The following is a 21,920-nucleotide window of genomic DNA, read 5'->3' on the forward strand; positions in this document are numbered from 1 at the left end:
AGGGACTGGCAGGACATATTTAAAGTGATGAAGGAGAAAAACCTCCAACAAGATTACTCTACCCAGCAAGGATCTCATTCAGATCTGATGGAGAAATTAAAACGTTTACAGACAAGCAAAAGCTGAGAGAGTTCAGCACCACCAAACCAGCTTTACAACAAATGCTAAAGGAACTTCTCTAGGCAAGAAACACAACAAAAGGAAAAGACCTACAATAACGAACCCAAAACAATCAAGAAAATGGGAATAGGAACATACATATCGATAATTACCTTAAATGTAAATGCACCAAAAGACACAGATTGGCTGAATGGATACAAAAACAAGACCCATATATATGCTGTCTACAAGAGACCCACTTCAGACCTAGAGACACATACAGACTGAAAGTAAGGGGATGGAAAAAGATATTCCATGCAAATGGAAACCAAAAGAAAGCTGGAGTAGCAATTCTCATATCAGACAAAATAGACTTTAAAATAAAGACTACTAGAAGAGACCAAGAAGGACACTACATAATGACCAATGGATCGATCCAAGAAGAAAATATAACAATTGTAAATATTTATGCACCCAACATAGGAGCACCTCAATACATAAGGCAAATACTAACAGCCATAAAAGGGGAAATCGACAGTAACACATTCACAGTAGGGGACTTTAACACCCCACTTTCACCAATGGACAGATCATCCAAAATGAAAATAAATAAGGAAACACAAGCTTTAAATGATACATTTAACAACATGGACTTAATTGATATTTATAGGACATTCCATCCAAAAACAAAAGAATACACATTTTTCTCAAGTGCTCATGGAACATTCTCCAGGATAGATCATATCTTGGGTCACAAATCAAGCCTTGGTAAATTTAAGAAAATTGAAATTGTATCAAGTATCTTTTCCGACCACAACGCTATGAGACTACATATCAATTACAGGAAAAGATCTGTAAAAAATACAAACACATGGAGGCTAAACAATACACTACTTAATAACGAAGTGATCACTGAAGAAATCAAAGAGGAAATAAAAAAATACCTAGAAACAAATGACAATGGAGACACGATGACCCAAAACCTATGGGATGCAGCAAAAGCAGTTCTAAGAGGGAAGTTTATAGCAATACAATCCCACCTTAAGAAACAGGAAACATCTCGAATAAACAACCTAACCTTGCACCTAAAGCAATTAGAGAAAGAAGAACAAAAACATCCCAAAGTTAGCAGAAGGAAAGAAATCATAAAAATCAGATCAGAAATAAATGAAAAAGAAATGAAGGAAACAATAGCAAAGATCACTAAAACTAAAAGCTGGTTCTTTGAGAAGATAAATAAAATTGATAAACCAGTAGTCAGACTCATCAAGAAAAAAAGGGAGAAGACTCAAATCAATAGAATTAGAAATGAAAAAGGAGAAGTAACAACTGACACTGCAGAAATACAAAAGATCATGAGAGATTACTACAAGCAACTCTATGCCAATAAAATGACAACCTGGAAGAAATGGACAAATTCTTAGAAATGCACAACCTGCCAAGACTGAATCAGGACAAAATAGAAAATATGAACAGACCAATTACAAGCACTGAAATTGAAACTGTGATAAAAAATCTTCCAACGAACAAAAGCCCAGGACCAGATGGATTCACAGGCGAATTCTATCAAACATTTAGAGAAGAGCTAACACCTATCCTTCTCAAACTCTTCCAAAATATAGCAGAGGGAGGAACACTCCCGAACTAATTCTACGAGGCCACCATCACCTTGATACCAAAACCAGACAAGGATGTCACAAAGAAAGAAAACTACAGGCCAATATCACTAATGAACATAGATGCAAAAATTCTCAACAAAACACTAGCAAACAGAATCCAACAGCACATTAAAAGGATCATACACCATGATCAAGTGGGGTTTATTCCAGGAATGCAAGGATTCTTCAATATACGCAAATCAATCAACGTGATACACCATATTAACAAACTGAAGGAGAAAAACCATATGATCATCTCAATAGATGCAGAGAAAGCTTTCGACAAAATTCAACACCAATTTATGATAAAAACCCTGCAGAAAGTAGGCATAGAGGGAACTTTCCTCAAAATAATAAAGGCCATATATGACAAACCCACAGCCAACATCGTCCTCAATGGTGAAAAACTGAAACCATTTCCACTAAGATCAGGAACAAGACAAGGTTGCCCACTCTCACCACTCTTATTCAACATAAGTTTTGGAAGTTTTAGCCACAGCAATCAGAGAAGAAAAGGAAATAAAAGGAATCCAAATCGGAAAAGAAGAAGTAAAGCTGTCACTGTTTGCAGATGACATGATACTATACATAGAGAATCCTAAAGATGCTACTAGAAAACTACTAGAGCTAATCAATGAATTTGGTAAAGTAGCAGGATACAAAATTAATGCACAGAAATCTCTGGCATTCCTACATACTAATGATCAAAAATCTGAAAGTGAAATCTAGAAAACACTCCCATTTACCATTGCAACAAAAAGAATAAAATACCTAGGAATAAACCTACCTAATGAGACAAAAGACCTGTATGCAGAAAATTATAAGACACTGATGAAAGAAATTAAAGATGATACAAATAGATGGAGAGATATACCATGTTCTTGGATTGGAAGAATCAACATTGTGAAAATGACTCTACTACCCAAAGCAATCTACAGATTCAATGCAATCCCTATCAAACTACCACTGGCATTTTTCACAGAACTAGAACAAAAAATTTCACAATTTGTATGGAAACACAAAAGACCCCGAATAGCCAAAGCAATCTTGAGAACAAAAAACTGAGCTGGAGGAATCAGGCTCCCTGACCTCAGACTATACTACAAAGCTACAGTAATCAAGACAGTATGGTACTGGCACAAAAACAGAAAGATAGATCAATGGACCAGGATAGAAAGCCCAGAGATAAACCCACGCACATATGGTCACCTTATCTTTGATAAAGGAGGCAGGAATGTACAGTGGAGAAAGGACCGCCTCTTCAATAAGTGGTGCTGGGAAAACTGGTCAGGGACATGTAAAAGTATGAGATTAGATCACTCCCTAACACCATACACAAAAATAAGCTCAAAATGGATTAAAGACCTAAATGTAAGGCCAGGCACTATCAAACTCTTAGAGGAAAACATAGGCAGAACACTCTATGACATAAATCACAGCAAGATCCTTTTTGACCCACCTCCTAGAGAAATGGAAATAAAGACAAAAATAAACACATGGGACCTAATGAAACTTCAAAGCTTTTGCACAGCAAAGGAAACCATAAACAAGACCAAAAGACAACCCTCAGAATGGGAGAAAATATTTGCAAATGAAGCAACTGACAAAGGATTAATCTCCAAAATTTATAAGCAGCTCATGCAGCTCAATAACAAAAAAACAAACAATGCAATCCAAAAATGGGCAGAAGACCTAAATAGACATTTCTCCACAGAAGATATACAGACTGCCAACAAACACATGAAAGAATGCTCAACATCTTTAATCATTAGAGAAATGCAAATCAAAACTACAATGAGATATCACCTCACACGAGTCAGAATGGCCATCATCAAAAAATCCAGAAAGAATAAATGCTGGAGAGGGTGTGGAAAAAAGGGAACACTCTTGCACTGCTGGTGGGAATGTGAATTGGTACAGCCACTATGAAGAACAGTATGGAGGTTCCTTAAAAAACTAAAAATAGAACTATCATACGACCCAGCAATGACACTACTGGGCATATACCCTGAGAAAAACATGATTCAAAAAGAGTCATGTAGGGCTTCCCTGGTGGCGCAGTGGTTGAGAGTCCGCCTGCCGATGCAGGGGACACGGGTTCGTGCCCCGGTCTGGGAAGATCCCACATGCCGCAGAGCGGCTGGGCCCGTGAGCCATGGCTGCTGAGCCTGCGCATCCGGAGCCTGTGCTCTGCAAGGGGAGAGGCCACAACAGTGAGAGGCCCGCCTACCGCAAAAAAAAAAAAAAAAAAAGAGTCATGTACCACAATGTTCATAGCAGGCCTATTTACAATAGCCCGGAGATGGAAACAACCTAAGTGTCTATCATCAGATGAATGGATAAAGAAGATGTGGCACATATATACAATGGAATATTACTCAGCCATAAAAAGAAACGAAATTGAGCTATTTGTAATGAGGTGGATAGACCTAGAGTCTGTCATACACAGTGAAGTAAGTCAGAAAGAGAAAGACAAATACTGTATGCTAACACATATATATGGAATTTAAGAAGAAAAAAATGTCATGAAAAACCTAGGGGTAAGACAGGAATAAAGACACAGACCTACTAGAGAATGGACTTGAGGATATGGGGAGGGGGAAGGGTAAGCTGTGACAAAGTGAAAGAGAGGCATGCACATATATACACTACCAAACCTAAGGTAGATAGCTAGTGGGAAGCAGCCGCATAGCACAGGGAGATCAGCTCGGTGCTTTGTGACCGCCTGGAGGAGTGGGATAGGGAGGGTGGGAGGGAGACGCAAGAGGGAGGGGATATGGGAACATATGTGTATGTATAACTGATTCATTTTGTTATAAAGCAGAAACTAACACACCATTGTTAAGCAATTATACTCCAATATAGATGTAAAAAAATAAATAAATAAAATAAAATAAAAACTTTAGGACTTCCCTGGTGGCGCAGTGGTTAAGAATCTGCCTGCCAATGCAGGGGACATGGGTTCAAACCCTGGTCTGGGAAGATCCGACATGCCGCGGAGCAACTAAGCCCGTGTGCCACAACTATTGAGCCTGCGCTGTAGAGCCTGCGGGCCACAGCTACTGAGCCCACATGCCACGACTACTGAAGCCTGCGCGCCTAGAGCCCGTGCTCCACAACAGAAGAAGCCACCGCAATGAGAAGCCCGCGCACGGCAACGAAGAGTAGCCCCCGCTTGTCGCAACTAGAGAAAGCCCTGCATGCAGCAACGAAGACCCAACGCAACCAAAGATAAATTAATTAAAAAAAGAAAAAACAAGGTACCTTCCTTCCAACTGGCAAAATCAAATGATTGATGGCAGAGTAAACATTTTCACACACTGTGAGTGTAAACTAGTACATTTTATTAGGAAGGCAACACGACAAACTCTATCAAACTTTGTCCCAACAATTCAATTCCAGAAATATAGGAAATACTCAAATATGTAGGTAAGTGTGAAGAATGTTCATTGCATTATTGATAACTATAGCAAAAGTACTGGAAACAAGTATGTCCCGCAGAATGTCTGAAAAAAATTATGGCACATTTATACTTTGGCATACTATGAAAAAATAAGGTAAACGTATACAAATTGACATGAAAAAAACTTAAGAAATATTGATGAATAATAAAAAACTCTTCAGTATAAGGTATAAATGAAATCATACTATATGGTAAAAAAGAAAAAAACACCCAACCAACCCCCACCCCCTGCCACCCAAAACTACGTGTATGTATAGAGCAGGGAGACTAGGTGAAGCTATTGCCATAATTCCTGCAAAAAATGATGAAGGCTTTGGCTTAAGTGGTGTCAAGAGGAACAGAGATGAGAGGTCAGAGTTGGAACAGAAGAGCTAAAGTGAGCAAGATCTGATGATGGACTAAATTTTGAGATGAGGCAGAGAGCAGGGTCTAAACCCTGGCTACTCAGAGTGTGGTTTACAGACCAACAGCATCAGCACCACCTGCGAGCCTCTTAAAAATGCAGAATCTTAGGCCCCTCCCCAGACCTACTGAACCACAATCTGCATTTTAACAAGATCCCCAGGTGACTCATGTGCACAGTAAAGTTTGAGACGTGCTGGCTTAGGGAACATTAGGGTTCCTTGGAAAGTTAGCTATGGTGTCATCCACTGAAAGGCAAAAGTGGGTTTGACTTTTGACAGGTTGGAGTTACAGCGCTTGCAAATTATTTTGCTTTAAAAGAAATACAGTTGACCCTTGAACAATGCAAAGGTTAGGGCACCGATCCTCCTTACAGTCAAAAATCCAAATGTAACTTTACAGTTGGCTCTCTGTACTGCTCATTCCTGTAACCGAGGTTCTGTACCCGAGGATTCAACCAACTGCAGATCATGTAGTACTGCAGTATGTATTTAGTGAAAAAAATCTGTGTGTTAAGTGGACCCACACAGTTCAAACCCGTGTTGTTCAAACGTTAACTGCAGAAGGTGCTGACTTTTGAAGGGGGGCAACATGGCTGAGTTCCCCTGGGTCTGCTGGGAGGAAAAGAAACAGATGGAAAGACCATTTACAGAATAAGACAGAGCCGGGGGACCCATTCCCTTAAGGCTGTGTCTTCTCTCTGCTTGGAGTCTAGGAGAGAACAAAATATATTCTAGCGCTGCAGAGAAGTCTGCACAATTTAACAACTTGACTAACACCTTTACTAGGACCCAAGTCACTGAATCCTGCAACACTTCACCCAGACTGCATTAAAAAAAGGCTTCTGCTGAATGGCCTGAGGGACAACTCTCTCAAATTTCCTAGGAGGTCAATGTTTGATTTCGAGGATAATGAGGCATAGCCGTCATTGTCTTGGAGGATCCTTTGTCTGAAGGAAGGCATCTCTAGAACACTGCGGTTGACCTTCCCAAGGTGGAACTAAACATTTCAAAATGACATTCTCAACTTGATCTTCAAAAAAACCCCCACAAAACTGTGTGTGTATATATGTATAAAGATGCAGAGAAAAATGTCTGGTAGAATACGTACTAAATTGTTAGACTGAACAGTATGAGGGATAAAAGAGAACTTTAACCTTTTACTCTATAATGTAAATCAGTTTTGATTATTGTATCTTTTATTTATTTGTAAAATTTTTTAAATGAAGAAACTCTAGATGGAGTGTCAAAAATCAAATTCTACTACTAAAAACATTTGAATTTTTAAGCATTTATAAAGGAAAAAATTTAATATAAAACTTACAGTAATTACAAACATACTTTCATCTTCTAATGCAGACTGTATTCTGTCTCTGGGGAAAAATAACACAAAATGAAAAAGCCTTATTTCATATGAGTAAATGAAATCACCTTTTTAAGCTAGATACCTGTAGAAACTTGCATTCCATCCACTGTAAACAAATGAGTTTCCAATTAACTCAGCCAACATGCTTTTAAAAGCAAAAATCAAGTAGTAAATGCCTTCTGAATCTAATACTGACATCTGAACAAACATGATATTTACTGAAGATACAAACTGCAAAGTCTTTAATGGTTACCTGCTAATGCATACACCTAACTTTTTAATATAATGTTTTCACAGGGCCCAAATGAAAAAACATAATTTTCTCTCAAGATTTTCTCATTAGGATGAGAAAGTAACAGAATGAGAGCCAAAACCAAGGAGCATCTGAGAGAAGAAAAATTTGGTTAACTTCTCTCAAAGTTCCACATTACATAAAGTATATCTGTCAGTTCTTTTTCTTAATCTATCCTCTTCTAAATATTGCCGTATGTTTAGCACTTTCCTTAAATCTTTACACATATCCAATTTTTGGTAGCTACCAGCTTTGTGATTAATATTCCCCTTTCCTCGTTAACTCACTTCTGACAACTAAGGCATTAGAAATGATAAGTATCACAGAATGGCAGAAGCTATTTCCAAACACATTTTACTCTAACTTCCAAGTTAATCTGCCAGTTTATTTCTCTTTAAAGTCCTACACAACTTTACCTATACAAAGAAGCCAGCAGCCTCCACGTGACCATCTCCTGTTGAAGAAGCCAGAGCATACTGGCTGTTTTCGAAAACTTTTGAAGTCCAGGTGTTGCTCGGCTCACTATTTTACTCAGTATATTCACCTGAATTAAAAATACAAATGTAATAAGGTTTTCTATAATTTTGAGTCACAACTTTGTATTCTTCAAGTACATAGTGCTAAAACTAATTATGTATGTTTTATATATGTACATATTTATATTATAAATTTTTCCTGTCTGTTGTCTTTTTTAAATTGAGTGTAATATAACATTCCCACTAGAAATGGCCTTAATTTGAAGTAAGGTGTGTTTATGTGAGTATATATGTAAAAGTTTAACAGACTCTAGATTTCAGATTCAACAATAACAGCCATGAGTATGTTTTTCTCCTTGTACATCAACCCAGAAGATAAGCTAAATCTAACCTACACCCAACAAAATCATAACATGAACCAACAGAGAGCAGCAATGAAAATTAAAAATAAGGTATCTTCAAATTTTATCTGAAAAATTTATACCATATAAAAAAATCAAGAAAAATATTTTCCTAAGACTGGTACCAAAACATTGTCGTTTCTAACCAAACCTTAACCAAAATTCCTCCTTGCTGTAAAACAGTAGTTCTTAACCATTTGAGGACTTTTTGTGGAAGTCTAATGAAAGATATGGATGTTCTTCACAGAAACACACACCAAATTATTTAATAGGAGGTTTAAGGACCCAGGGTAAAAGAAACCTTTCTCAAAGGTTATGAATATTACCTCCTTATCAAGGGCAATTAAGAAACAGGATTGGTCTCATTCAGAAAATGAAGAATCACTACCAAAACAACAGGTTTCCCCACCCTTTAAAAAGTATTCAAAAAGTAATGTTACTTCTGTCTTAATGCCAGTGTTTAATAAAAATATTATCTGTATTTCTTATTCCTTTAATAAATTCTCTACTGGAATCCTAACTCCAGTGATTCACTAGGTGATTATTATTGCTTTTGTTATTTAATGAAGCTACTGCTTTTATAATGGAACAATTCAGAAATTGATTATTGAACTAATATTAAATGCTCAAAAAATGTTGGCTATTACTATTATTTCAATTATTCTTGAATGCAATAGTTTCTTGAAGTCCTTTCCTTTCCTTCAAAAGAGACTTAATTTTTTGAGCAGTTTTAGGTTCACAGCAAAACTGAGTAGGAAGTACAGCGAGTTCCCATTACTTTCTGCCCCCAAATACACACAACCTAACCCCCTAACTGTATATCAATATACAGTACCAGAGTGGTACGTTTGTTACAGTCACTGAAGCTACACTGACATGTCATTACTACTGAAAGTCCATAGTTTACACAAGGGTTCACTCTTGGTGTTGTACATTCTATGGGTTTTGACAAATGTATGACATGTATCCCTCATAATAATATCACTCCAATAAAAATCCACTGTACTCCACTTTCTATCCTTACTGCCCTTTGAACCCTGGCAACTGCTGATCTTTTTATTCTCTTTAAGTTTTCCCTTTTCCAGAATATCGCATAGTTGCAATCACACCATATGTAGCCTTTGCATATTGGCTTCTTTCACTTAGTGATATGCATTTCGGGTTAATCCTCATCTCTTTATGGCTTGATAGCCCATTACTTTTAAGGGCTGTATAATATTCCACTGTCTGGATGAACCACAGTTGATTTACCCATTCACTTACTGAAGGACATCTTGATTACTTCTAAATTTAGGCTATTATGAATAAAGCTTCTATAAACATCTATGTGCAGGCTTTTGTGTGGACATATATTTTAAACTCTTTTGGGTAAATACCAAAGAGCATGAATGTTAGATTATATGGTAAGAGTATGTTTAGTTTTGTAAGAAACTGAGACACTGTCTTCCAAAGTGGCTGTATCATTTTCCATTCCCACCAGCAATGAATGAGAATTCTTGTTCTACACCCTTGCCAGCATTTGGTTTTGTTAGTGTTTTGGATTTTGTTCATTCTAACAGGTGTATAGTGGCATCTTGTTGTTTTAATTTGCTATTCCCTAATGATATATGATGTGTCTTTTTTTAAATTTTCATTTTATATTGGAGTATAGTTGATTTATAATGTTGTGTTGACATATGATGTTAAGCATCTTTTCCCATACTTATTTGCCATCTGTAGATCTTCTCTGGTGATGTGTCTGTTTACATGTTTTGTCCATTTCTCAGTTAGACTGTTCATTTTCTTACTGTTGAGTTTTAAGTTCTCTGTATATTTTGGGTTTTCCTTTTTCAAAGATGCAGAATCCCTTTGTCCTTAAAAGAAATATTATACAGACTCTCAACGTGTAAAAAGTAGAGCTGCTCTGGCTGACCTTCTAACCATGCCACACTTGTCACTACAACCCAAGACATCCTCCTTAAATATAGTATAGAAATTCACAAATTGATGCTGTTCAAAAAAAACTTAAGAGTACTGAAGTCTGACCAGCAATGCAGTGAAATTAACTTACCTGACTACTACAAATGTTTTCATACTCTTCCACAAGGTCAAAAACTGTAGTTGAAGAGTGCTTCAAAAAAGACTGCAGGAAATCAGAAAACATACTCATGGATGCTAGAACACATTAAAAAGAAATGGAACAGAAAGAGTTAAATGACATACTTCTAGGTAACTCTGTTTGTTTTAAAAACTTTAAAACATAGCTACAAATCCTTTTTTTTAACTGCTGTATTTTTAAAAATATAAAATTGTGCTAAAATACATGTAACAAAATTTACCATTTTAACCATTTTTAAGCGTACAGTTCAGTAGCAGTAAGTACATACACACTGCTGTGCTACCATCACCACCATGGGACCACAAAACTCTGCATTTTGCAAAACTAAACTCAGGATAGCCAAGGCAATCCTGAGAAAAAACAAAGCAGGAGGCATCACACTTCCTGATTTCAAACTACACTACAAAGCTATAGTATTCAAAACAGTACTGGCATAAAAATAGACACATAAACCAATGGAAAAGAATGGAGAGTCCAGAAATAAACTCCCACATACATGGTCAATTAATATTTGACAAGGGAGCCAAGAATACTGAACAGGGAAAGGATAGTTTCTTTAATAAGTGGTGCTGGAAAAACTGGATAACCGCATGCAGAAAAACAAACTCAGACCCCTATCTTACACCACTCATAAAAATGAACTTGAAATGAATTAAAAACTTAAATAAGACCTGAAACTGTAAAATTCCTAGAAAAAAAATGTAGGGAAAAAGTTCCTTGACACTTGTCTTGGCAATACTTTTTGGATATGATACCAAAAGCACAAGCAATAAAAGCAAAAAATCAACAAGTGGGACTGTATCAAACTAAAAGGCTCTATACAACTAAACAAACAATCAACAAAATGAAATGGCAATCTATGGAATGAGAGAAAATATTTTCAAACTATATACCTGATAAGAAGTTAATCTCCAAAATATATAAAGAATTCATAACATTCTAAAACAAACAATCTGATTTAAAAATGGGCAGAGGAACTGAACAGACATTCCTCCAAAGACATACAAATGGCCAACAGGTACCTGAAAAGATGCTCAACATCGCTAATCATCAGGGAAATACACATCAAAACTACAATGAGATATCACCTCACATCTGTCAGAATGGCTATCATCAATAACACAAGGAATAACAAGTGTTGAAGATGTGGAGAAAAGGGAACCTTTGTGCACTATTGATGAGAATGTAAACTGGTTCAGCCACTATGGAAAACAGTATGGAGGTTCCTCAAAAAATTAAAAATAGAACTACCATATGATCCAGCAATACCACTTCTGGGTATATATTCAAAGGAAATGAAAACAGGCTTTCAAAAAGGTATCTGTACTTCCACACTTACTGCAGCATTATTCATAATAGCCAAGACAGGGAAAAAACCCAAGTGTCCATCACCGGATAAATGGATAAAGAAGTGGTATATATATACAACAGAATATTATTCAGCCATGAGAAAGAAAGTGATCCTGCTATTTGTGACAGGATAGACCCTGGATAGACCCTGAAGGCATTAAGTAAGATAAATCTGACAGAGAGAGACAAATACTGTACTATAACGTTCATGAGGAATCTAAAAAAGCCAAACTCATAGAAACAGAGAGTGGAATGGTGGTTTCCAGGCGCTAGAGGGTGGGGGAATTGAGAGATGTTGGTTAAAGGGTACAAATTTGCAGTTAGAAGATGAGTAAATTCTGGAAATCTAATGCACAGCATTTACTATAATCAATAAACCTGTACTACATAGTTGAAAGTTGCTAGGAGACTAGATCTTAAATGTCCTCACCACAGAAATCATAGTTATGTGATGTGACTGTATGATGGAGGTGTTAGCTAACACTAATAATATGCAAGTGTATCAAAGCAATATGTTGTACACCTTAAACTTACAGAATGTTATGTCAATTATACCTCAGAAAAAAAGAAAAAAAATCCTAAAACTATAACTCCCCATTCTCCCCTTTCCCTAGACCTTGGCAACCATTATTCTACTTTCTATGTCTATGAGTTTGACTACTCTAGGTGTCCCACATATGTGGAATCATACAGTATTTGTCCCTATGCCACTGGTTTATTTCATTTAGCACAATGTCCTCAAAGTGCATTCATGTTGTAGCATGTGTCTGAATTATATGCCACTGTAAGTGTATACCACATTTTGTTTATCCTTCATCCATCAATGGACATTTGGGTTGCTTCTACCTTTTAGCCATTATGAATAATGGGGCTATAAATGAGGGAACACAAATCTCTTTAAAATCCTGTTTTCACTTCTTTTGGGTATATACCCAGAGGAAGAATTGCTAAATCATATGGTAATTCTATTTTTAATTTTTTGAGGAACCACCACTGTTTACCATTTTACATTCCCACCAACAATGTACCAGAGCTCCAATTTCTCCACATCCTTGTCAACATTTGTTATTTTCTGTTTGCTTGGGGGTTTTCTGTTTTTGTGGGGTTTTTTGACAGTAGCCATCCTAATGGGTTCAGGTGGTGTCTTGTGGTTTTGATTTGCATTTCCTTAATGCAAACTATTACTTAATAATGCAACATTACTGATGTTGAGCAAATTTTCATGTGTTTATTGGCTACTTTTATATCTTCTTTGGAGAAATGTCTATTCAAGTCCTCTGTCCATTTTTCAATTGAGTTGTTTGTTTTCTGTTATTGTTGAGTTGTAGTTCTTTCTTTCTACATACTGAATATTAATCTCTTATGAGATATATGATTTGCAAATATATTCTCCCACTCTGTGGGTTGCCTTTCACTCTATTGATTGTTCTTTTGACACATATTTTGATGTAGTCCAATTTATTTTGTCTTTCGTTACCTACAAGTCTTTAAAGATTCCAAAATGTATTATTCAGTAGTCTGTTGACCATTACTACAAAACCATGAGCCAAATTTTGAAACATCTGAATTATATTTTAAGTACACCATAACAAAGTAGCTGAGAAAGTTATAATAGATACTAAAATGACATGTTTTACTCAGGGAAAATACATACACTCTACTACAATACTGTATAATATTTAAGGCCTCAGCCATGGTTCATACTAAAAATGAAATTTTTTTATAGATTAAGTACAAAGTACTTTTGAGTCACTCAATATTTGAGTACTTATAACTGGCAAATACTACAAAGAAGGAGTGGTCACCAGAGTGTTAAGAGAAGGGCTCTGGGACTTCCCTGGTGAGGCAGTGGTTAAGAATACGCCTGCCAATGCAGGGGACACAGGTTCAAGCCCTGGTCCAGGAAGATCTCACATGCCGCGGAGCAACTAAGCCCGTGCGCCACAAAGACTGAGCCTGAGCTCTAGAGCCCGCAAGCCACAACTACTGAGCCCACATGCTGCAACTACTGAAGCCTGCGTGCCTAGAGCCCGTGCTCTGCAACTGCAATGAGAAGCCACTGCAATGAGAAGTCCATGCACTGCAACAAAGAGTAGCCCCTGCTCGACGCGACCAGAGAAACCTGAGCACAGCAACGAAGACCCAACACAGCCAAAAATAAATAAATAAATCTATTAGGGAAAAAAGAGAGAGAGAGAAGGGCTCTGGAATCAAACTGCTTAGTTTCAAATCCTGGTGCCATCACTTCCTAGCCAGGTGAGCTCAAACAGGTTACTTAATCTTTCTGAGCAGCAGTTTCCTCTCCCTGAAAATAGAAACAGTTACTGTATCTATTTAATGGACCATGAAAGGAGTTAGTGTTCATACAGTGGTAAGCATACTGACTAGCACTCATACATGTTAGCTTATAATGATAAAATGAAGAACCTATGTCATAATGTGCAGGTACAGAGACACTAAAAGCAAATTTTTTTTCCAAAAGGGAATGGTAATAACCAACGTAAAGTTAGAATAGTCACAGTACTATTTGAAGAAACAACACTAGCATCCAGGCCAAATAAAACACGTCAACAATGTCAGATAAAAATTAAACCAAAAGAAAAGGAGCTCTTTCAACAGCACAAATATGGAAAGAATAAAAATATTAGAGACTAGTCTAATAACCTAACAGGCTACTACTTATACTGAAAGATTAAATGGCAAAATGCCACTCCAACTGAGAACTAACGTGAGGTTCTCAACCTTCTAGAGCTACTACATCAAATGTCGTAGCTGTTACCATAACTAGTTGGCTTAACAAAAAATATTTTTTAATGATGTTCAGGAATAGGAGACAATTTCCCTGATCTTAGTAAAACGACAAGCTACTGTGTTACAAACGAAATTTTACCAGCTTCTCCAGGATCGTCCTCCCGTAACATAACAGCACTGAGAGTTACATCCTCTGTTACACTGTGGGGCTCTGTGTTTGTGAAGAGCCCTGCACGCTGTGATGAGAATGCAGCGGCCCAATTACTGTCATCCAGATTAGTTACCTGAAAAAATAAAAGGAAGATACAGAAAAGTAATGCGGTTATTGCTGCTGAGTGAATAAAGACTTTAATACTATTAAAATCTTTTAAAGACCATAGGTATGTGTTTTTCACTTTTAAAAGAGAGCCATGGGGCCATTTTATTAAGGAAATCATGGCTTTTTTTTTTTGGCCATGCCATGAGGCATGTGGGATCTTAGTTCCCCGACCAAGGATTGAACCTGCGCCCCCTGTGTTGGGAGCTTGGAGTCTTAACCACTGGACCGCCAAGGAAGTCCTGGTGGGTTTTTTTTTTTTTTTTTAAAGGCAGTATATTCCTTCCTTTTTTAAAAAAAATTTATTTATTTATTTATGGCTGCGCTGGGTCTTCCTTGCTGCGAACAGGCTTTCTCTAGTTGTGGCGAGCGGGGGCTACTCTTCGTTGAGGTGCGCGGGCTTCTCATTGTGGTGGCTTCTCTTGTTGCAGAGCACAGGCTCTAGGTGTGCGGGCTTCAGTGGTTGTGGCATGCGGGCTCAGTAGTTGTGGCTTGCGGGCTCAGTAGTTGTGGCTCGCGGGCTCAGTAGTTGTGGCGCATGGGCTTAGTTGCTCCGCAGCATGTGGGATCTTCTGGGACCAGGGATCAAACCCATGTTCCCTGTACTGGCAGGCAGATTCTTAACCACTGCACCACCAGGAAAGTCCCAGTCCCAGCTTTTTTGTTTTCTTCTTTGTATTACTCCATACTTTAAAAAAAAAGCCAATAAAGATTCCATTTTGTAATATTTAAGCTGATATTAATAAGTAAACTAATATCAGCTTTAGTCCTATTGCTCTAGGACTAATTCAAATCAATTTTTTAATTTTGGGAAATAGTACAGGACAAATGATCCAGTTTCTACAACAAATAAATGGTAAAGAAAAAAAGAATGATGGAGGAACTTATAGATTAAAATACTTAAGAGACATACCAAGCAAATGCAATGTGTTGAGCTTGTTTGGATTCTGATTTGAACAAACCAACTTAAAAAATTTGACGCAACTGAAGAAGTATGAACACTTAATGATATACGTATTGTAATGAAAAAGGTACACATAAAATGGCTATTTGAAATGATAAAGGAATTACTCTGTGTGTGTGTAGGGAGGGGCTAGATGTGTTAACAATATTGTACTTATGTTAAAGAAAGCATCCTTATGTCTCAGAGATACCTACTGAAGTATTTATGGATAAAATGGTATGAAATCTGAGAACTATAATGTGGGGGAAATGCTTGTGGGTGTAGATGAAACAAGATCAGCCATATGCTGATAACTGTTGAAAGTGGGCAATAAATACATGGAGGTTTACTCTACTATTATATTTTTGGACATATTAAAAAATAGTAATGAAAATCTTTTTAAAATTTACCTTTACTTAAAATCCAGGCATGAGCAACAATAAAAATGTACCTTTAAATCAGTCTCCCCAAGGAAAAATGCTAAAGATGGGTGCTGGGGCCCTATATATTAGTGAGGTAGTAACTATGGGCTGAGGAGAGCTTAGCTGCAGCTACCGAAGACTGATTGATAGTTTACTCCCTTCTGGATACGTATCATCATTATTATAAAGTTCAAACTGAAAATCTTACACAGTAGTGATATCCTGCATTCAGAAAAATACTTTGGTCCATAACCAAATCTTAGCAGGTAGACACATGGTAAAATCAACATAGCAAATAATTGTACTTCCTTCAGGGCTATCTAAGACCACTTCTCACAGCTGATATTAAAATTGGCAAAACAGGGACTTCCCTGGTGGTCCAGTGGTAAAGAATCCGCCTTCCAAAGCAGGGGATGTGGGTTTGATCCCTGGTCAGGGAACTAAGAACCCACATGCCACAGGGCAACTAAGCCCATGCACCACAACTATTGAGCTCTCGCGCCTCAACTAGAGAGCCCGCACACCACAACTACAGAGCCCACACACCCTGGAGCCTGCGCACCACAACTAGAGACAGAAAACCCATGTACCACACCTAGACAGAGAAAACCCGTGCGCCGTAACAATGAGACCACGTGCCGTAACGAAAAGATCCCACACGCCTCAATGAAAATCCCGTGTGCCCCAATTAAGACCCAAAACAATAAGGAAAGTAAATAAATATTAAAAAATAAAATAAAATAGGCAAAACAAATCAAGACAGTATCTTTGACTATAAAGTAATTTCCAAACATTTTGTAATAATCAATACATATTTACTCTATCCTGTTCTTTAAGAGTAACAATTTTACTATTAATCTTGCAGTTCTGAAGCAGTAAATAATAAAACTCATCTTCTTTTGCTTAAACCCAGAAGCAGGGCCTCCCTGGTGGCGCAGTGGTTGAGAGTCCGCCTGCCGATGCAGGGGATACGGGTTCGTGCCCCGGTCTGGGAGGATCCCATATGCCGCGGAGCAGCTGGGCCCGTGAGCCATGGCCGCTGGGCCTGCGCGTCAGGAGCCTGTGCTCCGCAACGGGAGAGGCCACAACAGTGAGAGGCCCGCATACCGCAAAAAGAAAAAATAAAAATAAAAATAAAAAAAACCCAGAAGCAGTCAATTCACTCATGTTTTTAAGAAGAATAAGAATAAACATTGCCAAAATAAACCAGTTTCATAAGCAAAGTAAAACTGTTCAATGACTAGATCACTGTTAGATATTAACACTCTAAAAATTCATAAGACTGTAATAAATACTGCTAAGATCGATTTAACCTTCTAAGACAAGGAGAGGTTTAACATGCAAAAGCTCTTTTTAATAAGCACAGAGCCAAATAAAAAGGCATTTTTATCTTGTTTCTGGAACTAAATGGGCCACAATACTCTACTACTCCAACAAAAGTCTTCCATTTCCTTCTTCTCAGTTGGATACAATTCTTTCTTTTTCTATAGGGTATTTTAAGCACCCAGGTCAAGTCATTCTGTATCACAGTTTATAAGACATTTCTTTTGCTATTTTAAATATTCTACCATAGTGATTCCTAAGGAGTGTCTCATCTACTTCTCCCAAAATTTTCTCATCTTTCCTTTAGTGCTTTGTCCTCCTTCCTTATGACAGTCTTCATTGATAACTCCTGGCTTCCTTCTCTTCTATGCTTCTTGGGTTCAGCTTTTATACCAATAGCAACCAATCGGACGTGATTTATTCTGATCAGCAAACTGTCAGGTTAACACACTTTGTCGGCAACTAACTGCCGCTGGTGCCACAGCTTCCACCTATGACATGAGTATGCTTAAGGGTCTCAGTTTTCTGAAAGTCTTTCTAATCAAAAACTGATTTCAATTAACATAACGAATTATTTTATGACAAATAAGACTTAAATTCTCATTAAAAGCTTTTAAGCTAAATATCTTACGTTAATAAAAAGGAAGAAAATTTCAGCCCCATCTTTCTACATACCATAGACAGATTTCCCAAGAACCCCGAAGACTGTGTAAGCCGAGGAGACCTCCCTCCAGTTCCAAGAATGCAGAAAATATCTGGCTGCCTTAGTAAGCTTCGGTTTGTTGGAGTAACTACTAGGAAGAGGTTAGTAAAAAGAATTCGAAATGCGTGAGCCTTGATCATGGAAGAAAACAAGCAAACAAACAATAAAGAATAATTTTCACTTTTCAATTATTTAGATTCTAACCAAATAAATACTTTCAATATTAACATTTCCATCATATGAAGATTCAACTTATTTTTCTAAATATGAATTTTTGGTACTACTGAGCCCACCAAGAAAAACTTTACTGCAAACAGAGATGCTTTCATTATAGCATAACTGAGCATAAAAAAAGGGACACTAATGAGTCCATGAATTTGCCAAATTCTAATTTTATAAAGCATACTATAGGGCTTCCCTGGTGGCGCAGTGTTTGAGAGTCCGCCTGCCGATGCAGGGGACACGGGTTCGTGCCCCGGTCTGGGAAGATCCCACATGCCGCAGAGCGGCTAGGCCCGTGAGCCATGGCCGCTGAGCCTGCGCGTCCGGAGCCTGTGCTCCGCAAGGGGAGAGGCCACAACAGTGAGAGGCCCGCCTACCACAAAAAATAAAAAAATAAAAAAATAAAAAATATAAAGCATACTATAGTATAGAGGACATGGGCCCTGGAGTAAGTAGATAATGGTTCGAATTTTGGTTCCATTACTTACATACTTACCTAGCTATGTTATCTGCGTTAATCAACTTCTCTAAGTTTCACATTCAGTCTTGGCAAAATAGAGATAATACCTATATCATAGTTAGTATGCATTTATGTAAAGAACAGTGACTTACACATGGTAAGAGTTCAACAAATAGTAACTGCAATCATTATTATTTGTTCTTAATTAGAGATAATTTATAAAATATAATATATATTATGGTATTAGTTGCTATTATTGTTATCATTATTAAATGCTTTAAAAGCAAAAAGAAAAATCTTACAAGGTTGTCGAAATGAGCTGGGAGTTCGGGGGATAACCTGGTTTCTTGGTGTAGTATTAGCAAAAATTTCATCTTGGGATGCCTGAACTACAGGAAAAGTTAAGAAAAGTTTTTTATGTAGAAAAGACACCATCAAAGTTAGAATGAACTATATTTACACTATACAAAATATGTGAATACATTTTTCAAGGGCAAGGTATTTTATGGCTACCGTATTTTCTATGCGAAGAGTAAATAATTCCCTCTCCCCTTTAAATTCTCAGTTATCAGTCTTAGGTTACTACACATTGAACTAAAAGTTGTTAGTCAGATTTCAAATAATAAAAAAAATCTAATCTCAGCAGAAGCTAACCACAGTATGATGGTCAGCAGTAAAATAGAACATCCTTATTTTCAGGGAAACATGAATCTCACTGAATTTCAGCATTATACTTACAAAATAACACATCTGGGAAGTTAAAAAAAACACACAAACTAAAACTAATGTTCATAGCATTTTATTATTATAGCTAGTGTTTAATATCTCTCATAAAAAGAAAAGTCTATAATCCTGATTCCGAACATGCTGCAATTTTTATAATCATGCTTAAAATGCAAAGGATACTTAAAACTCTTTTTTGAGCACTCTGTTTTCGTGCAGTCCGAGTCACCTCTGCCTCCCGGATCACAGGAGATGACATCTCTCCAAAGCCACTCCTAAAATGGCATAATCAAGCTCATGTGAATGAAATGAGAATGTAGCATTTGCAAAAAAACTTTATCACCATGATTGGACCAAAGGATCCTAAGTCAGTCAAGATGCAGATCATCCCAGTAGCCAAGTCTTTGATATTTTTGTTGACAATGCCCCTCTGGCTCCAAATCCTGCTTATCCCTCAAAGTCCTGCTCAAATTTTACCTACACAAAGACTTCTATGACTTTCTAATACTTACTTGTTATTTTCTCCTATGGAATTATTTTAACACGTGGAATCTAAATTTATATTATAACACTGTTTTAGATAACTGCTTCATGACGGTAAACCTTTCCTCTTTGGATTGAGGTCCCTAGAACTGCAGGAACTCTTAAAAGGATCTTCTGTAGTTTCCAAAATACTTCAAACCATGGATACTACTATTTAAGCTGGTGACTTGGGAGGCTAAGTAAAAAAGAAATCTAGTAAATTGGAGAGAAATGATCCTTCAAGTTTTTTCTCCCCAGATTACACTAAGGGTGTCTCCTGTCTCAGCACTACTGTAGTCACAATGCCCTTGTCATTGTCTGCCCAAAGTCTAGAAAATAAATTGTGTGAATTGAGAGGCCTGTATCTTAAGACAAGAATCTAATATGCATTTCGTCCACTTGAAAATCTTCAGATAGCTATCTCTGGCCTACAGAATCAAGTCCAAATTTCCTAGCATGGGTTTTACAACCTGACCCCAGCTTACCAGTTCAGCCTTATATTCAGCCAAAACATCACTCCATACAAACATACACTGCATGTGACCATTCAGCTACGCTTTCATATCCTTACACCTTTGTACATGTTGCTTCTTTTACAGAGGCCTACATTTGCCCCCTTGGTCTACCTGGTGAATACTTACTCATCAAACAGCCTCCTGGAGTCTAGAGACACAGATCCAGGTTGACAACTTGGTTCTTCTATTTGTTAGCTTCCTAACTGACCAAGTTCCTTAACCTTTTTTAGCCCCAATGTTAGCTGTAAAAAGAGGATCACAGTAGCTATCCTCACAGGATTGTTAGAAAGATTAAATTAGCTAATAATATATTTAAAGCGTTTAAGTTGCTCAGTGTAGGCTACTGCTACTATTCAAACACCAACTAGAAAGTATTCTCCTTTGAGAGGTCTTCGTGATACCTCCCATGACAGGGAGACTTCACTGCTCCTCATTTCTTTTCCCACAGAGCAGTACAAAACACTTATCACTCCATACTGCTCGGCTGCCTCCTCCACTACACATTCCCCAGAGGCCAAGAACCTTGAATAACTCATCTTTTACGCAGGTGTCTGGCATAGTGCCAGGGTCATAGAAAGAATTCAATAACTATCTGGTGCTGGAACCTGTAATCAGAAAGTCTGGGCTGAGATCCTGTTCCATCACTGACTGGCTCTGTGATCTCGGGCAGGTCACATCTCGAATGCCGGGCCACCTCCTACCTCGCCCACCCCAGGAGCGAAAAATGTTGCGCGAAAGTGAGTAGATGGCAGAGCCGCCGTGGGAACCAGAAGATTATCATTAGCTGTATCCCTTCCCGACCCAAGCGGCCTTTCTTCCATCAGCTGCAGTCCCCCAGCCCGTTAAAGGAGTCCTAGGGTCAGCACCCGGGCCCTCGTCGGCTTCCTCTGGGAGTCGGGTTTCGTTCCTCCAACACCCTGGAGGGACAAGTGTCCGGGCTCGGCCGTCACCACCAGAACTCACCTGTCCATGGCTATAGCCTTCTCCCACCGAGAACCTCGCAAACTCAGTCCCAGTTTAACCGCCGCGTTTCAGCCTTCCCGCTCTCCGGAAGCAAACCCTTTGACCCGGAAGCACGTCCTCCCTAAGCCGCTGTAGAAAAAAGAGGCGAGAAGCGGGAGGGAAGGAACAACGTTCCCATTCGGCGCATGCGCAATTTCTTTCGTCTGCCGCCGCTTGTCCGGTCTGCGCAGGCGCAAAGGTGTGCCAGCGGTTGACGACGCTGGGCGGGACGGGGCAGGACGGGGGCGGGGCAGGGGGCGGGGCCTGACAGTTTCGCCTCGCTGTGCGGCCGCCACTTTGCTTGACTGGCATTTATGGGCGTGGTCCAGGCGCCGGGGTTATCCTGCTGGGATACTTGACGTATATTGATAGTCTAGAAAAATGTGAAGTCACTTCCTGGTATTCTCTGTTAGA

The 21,920-nt window shown here is 38.2% G+C and overlaps 1 protein-coding gene across 2 annotated transcripts in view; it reads right to left on the reverse strand.

Annotated features, from left to right (window-relative positions):
* The window catches only part of NUP107 (nucleoporin 107), a 52,040-nt gene extending 30,457 nt beyond the window's left edge, over positions 1 to 21,583 (reverse strand). The window contains exons 1-8 of one of the 2 annotated variants that reach the window (XM_081249812.1): positions 21,468 to 21,583; positions 19,651 to 19,742; positions 19,047 to 19,133; positions 18,035 to 18,150; positions 14,495 to 14,639; positions 10,207 to 10,310; positions 7,696 to 7,823; positions 6,946 to 6,994 (exon numbers count right to left, since the gene is read on the reverse strand). In XM_081249812.1, coding sequence (XP_081105938.1) covers positions 6,946 to 6,994; positions 7,696 to 7,823; positions 10,207 to 10,310; positions 14,495 to 14,639; positions 18,035 to 18,150; positions 19,047 to 19,133; positions 19,651 to 19,742; positions 21,468 to 21,475 — 729 coding nt within the window. In that variant the 5' untranslated portion in view covers positions 21,476 to 21,583. Of the gene's footprint in view, positions 1 to 6,945; positions 6,995 to 7,695; positions 7,824 to 10,206; positions 10,311 to 14,494; positions 14,640 to 18,034; positions 18,154 to 19,046; positions 19,134 to 19,650; positions 19,743 to 21,467 lie in introns of both variants that reach the window. The other variant, XM_081249811.1, reaches the window with a different exon arrangement.
* Between the last annotated feature and the right edge of the window lie 337 nt (positions 21,584 to 21,920).

The sequence above is a fragment of the Mesoplodon bidens genome, assembly GCF_964165515.1.
Source record: "Mesoplodon bidens genome assembly, chromosome: 11".
NCBI classification, from domain to species: domain Eukaryota; kingdom Metazoa; phylum Chordata; class Mammalia; order Artiodactyla; family Ziphiidae; genus Mesoplodon; species Mesoplodon bidens.